A 1224-nucleotide genomic window follows, 5' to 3' on the forward strand; every position below is an offset into this window, starting at 1 on the left:
CCCTCCTTCCCCCTCTCTCTCTCTCGATCTCCCACTCACACACACGTCGCCGTGAGCAGGGACCTGAGCCAGCAGAAATAACGAGCTGAGCCGGCAAGTTGCGATCCTGACACGGCAGCGGGGACAAACTGGAGTCATCGCTGCGGGGCAACGGCGGAGCAGCAGGAGGCCGCCATGAAGGACGCGTGTGATCGATGGGAGTCAGAGAAGGAGGCTGTCAGGAGCGAGTACGTATCATTGGGGAAACGTGTTGAGGAGGAAGGGGGCACGTTTTTGGCGTGTTTCTGGTGTCGCGTTGCTGTTCAGTCCCCTCGTTCATGTTTCACATCCCCCAACACACACTCACACACACTCACTCACACACACACACACACACACACACAATTGCAGGCTGGAGTCTGAGATTTCGCGGTTGAAATCGGAGCACCGGAAAGCGGTGGAAGAATTGCACGTGAAACAGCAGCGGACGCGACAGAGACAGATGGCTCTGCTCGCTGACAAGGTGCAGATGGTTGATTGTTGTTGTCGTCATGTCAGCACTTCAATGCACCAACGCGATCGTCATGTCAGCGAACTCCTCTGCGATGCTTCTCTGTCTCCACCACCACTGTCTTCACCACCAACTCACAACGATTATGGACCACATTGTTCCCATCGCCACGTGCATGTCAGGACGCCGAGATTTCGCGTCTTCGCGGCAGTTCATCGGGAGTGGCAACGCTGACGGTTCAATCACCGTCGTCATCGTCAACACCGCCATCGCCATCAAAGACGACGGGGGATGCGCAGCGGCCGGCACCACGCGACGTGTTGCGGACGGGGGATCCTCTTCTCCACATCAACAACCTCGAGGTGTCTTGGGCTTGGGCTTTGGCATGTTGGTGGTTGGAGCCTCGCCTGGGGTATGGTCGCAGGCTTGCGCTCACTCGCCTGTTCACTCTGATGTTCACTCACTCACTCCCCACTTACTCGCACTCACTCACTCACTCACACACACACACACACACACAAACACACACACACACAACTGTCAGGCCGATCACATGAATCAGCGGGAGGTTGCGCGTCAACGAGAACGTGAACTGACGGGAAAATGCATCCAACTCGAAGAGGCAAACGCATCTCTGCAGACAAAGCTCAATCTCTTGCAGGTAATGGGCAGTAGAGTGGTGATTGGTTGGAGTGCTGTGCAATGAACCACGGCTCGGATGTACATGTACATAT

The 1224-nt window shown here is 55.9% G+C and overlaps 1 protein-coding gene across 1 annotated transcript in view; it reads left to right on the plus strand.

The window, feature by feature from the left end:
* The window catches only part of PTSG_07289 (uncharacterized protein), a gene marked incomplete at both ends in the record, with an annotated part of 7335 nt that overhangs the window by 5249 nt on the left and 862 nt on the right, over positions 1–1224 (plus strand). Inside the window, 3 exons of the mRNA XM_004990731.1 lie at positions 391–502; positions 673–852; positions 1035–1151. Of these exons, the coding sequence (XP_004990788.1) occupies positions 391–502; positions 673–852; positions 1035–1151 (409 nt within the window). The remainder of the gene's footprint in view (positions 1–390; positions 503–672; positions 853–1034; positions 1152–1224) is intronic.

Source organism: Salpingoeca rosetta, assembly GCF_000188695.1.
Source record: "Salpingoeca rosetta unplaced genomic scaffold supercont1.22, whole genome shotgun sequence".
In the NCBI taxonomy this organism is placed as follows: domain Eukaryota; class Choanoflagellata; order Craspedida; family Salpingoecidae; genus Salpingoeca; species Salpingoeca rosetta.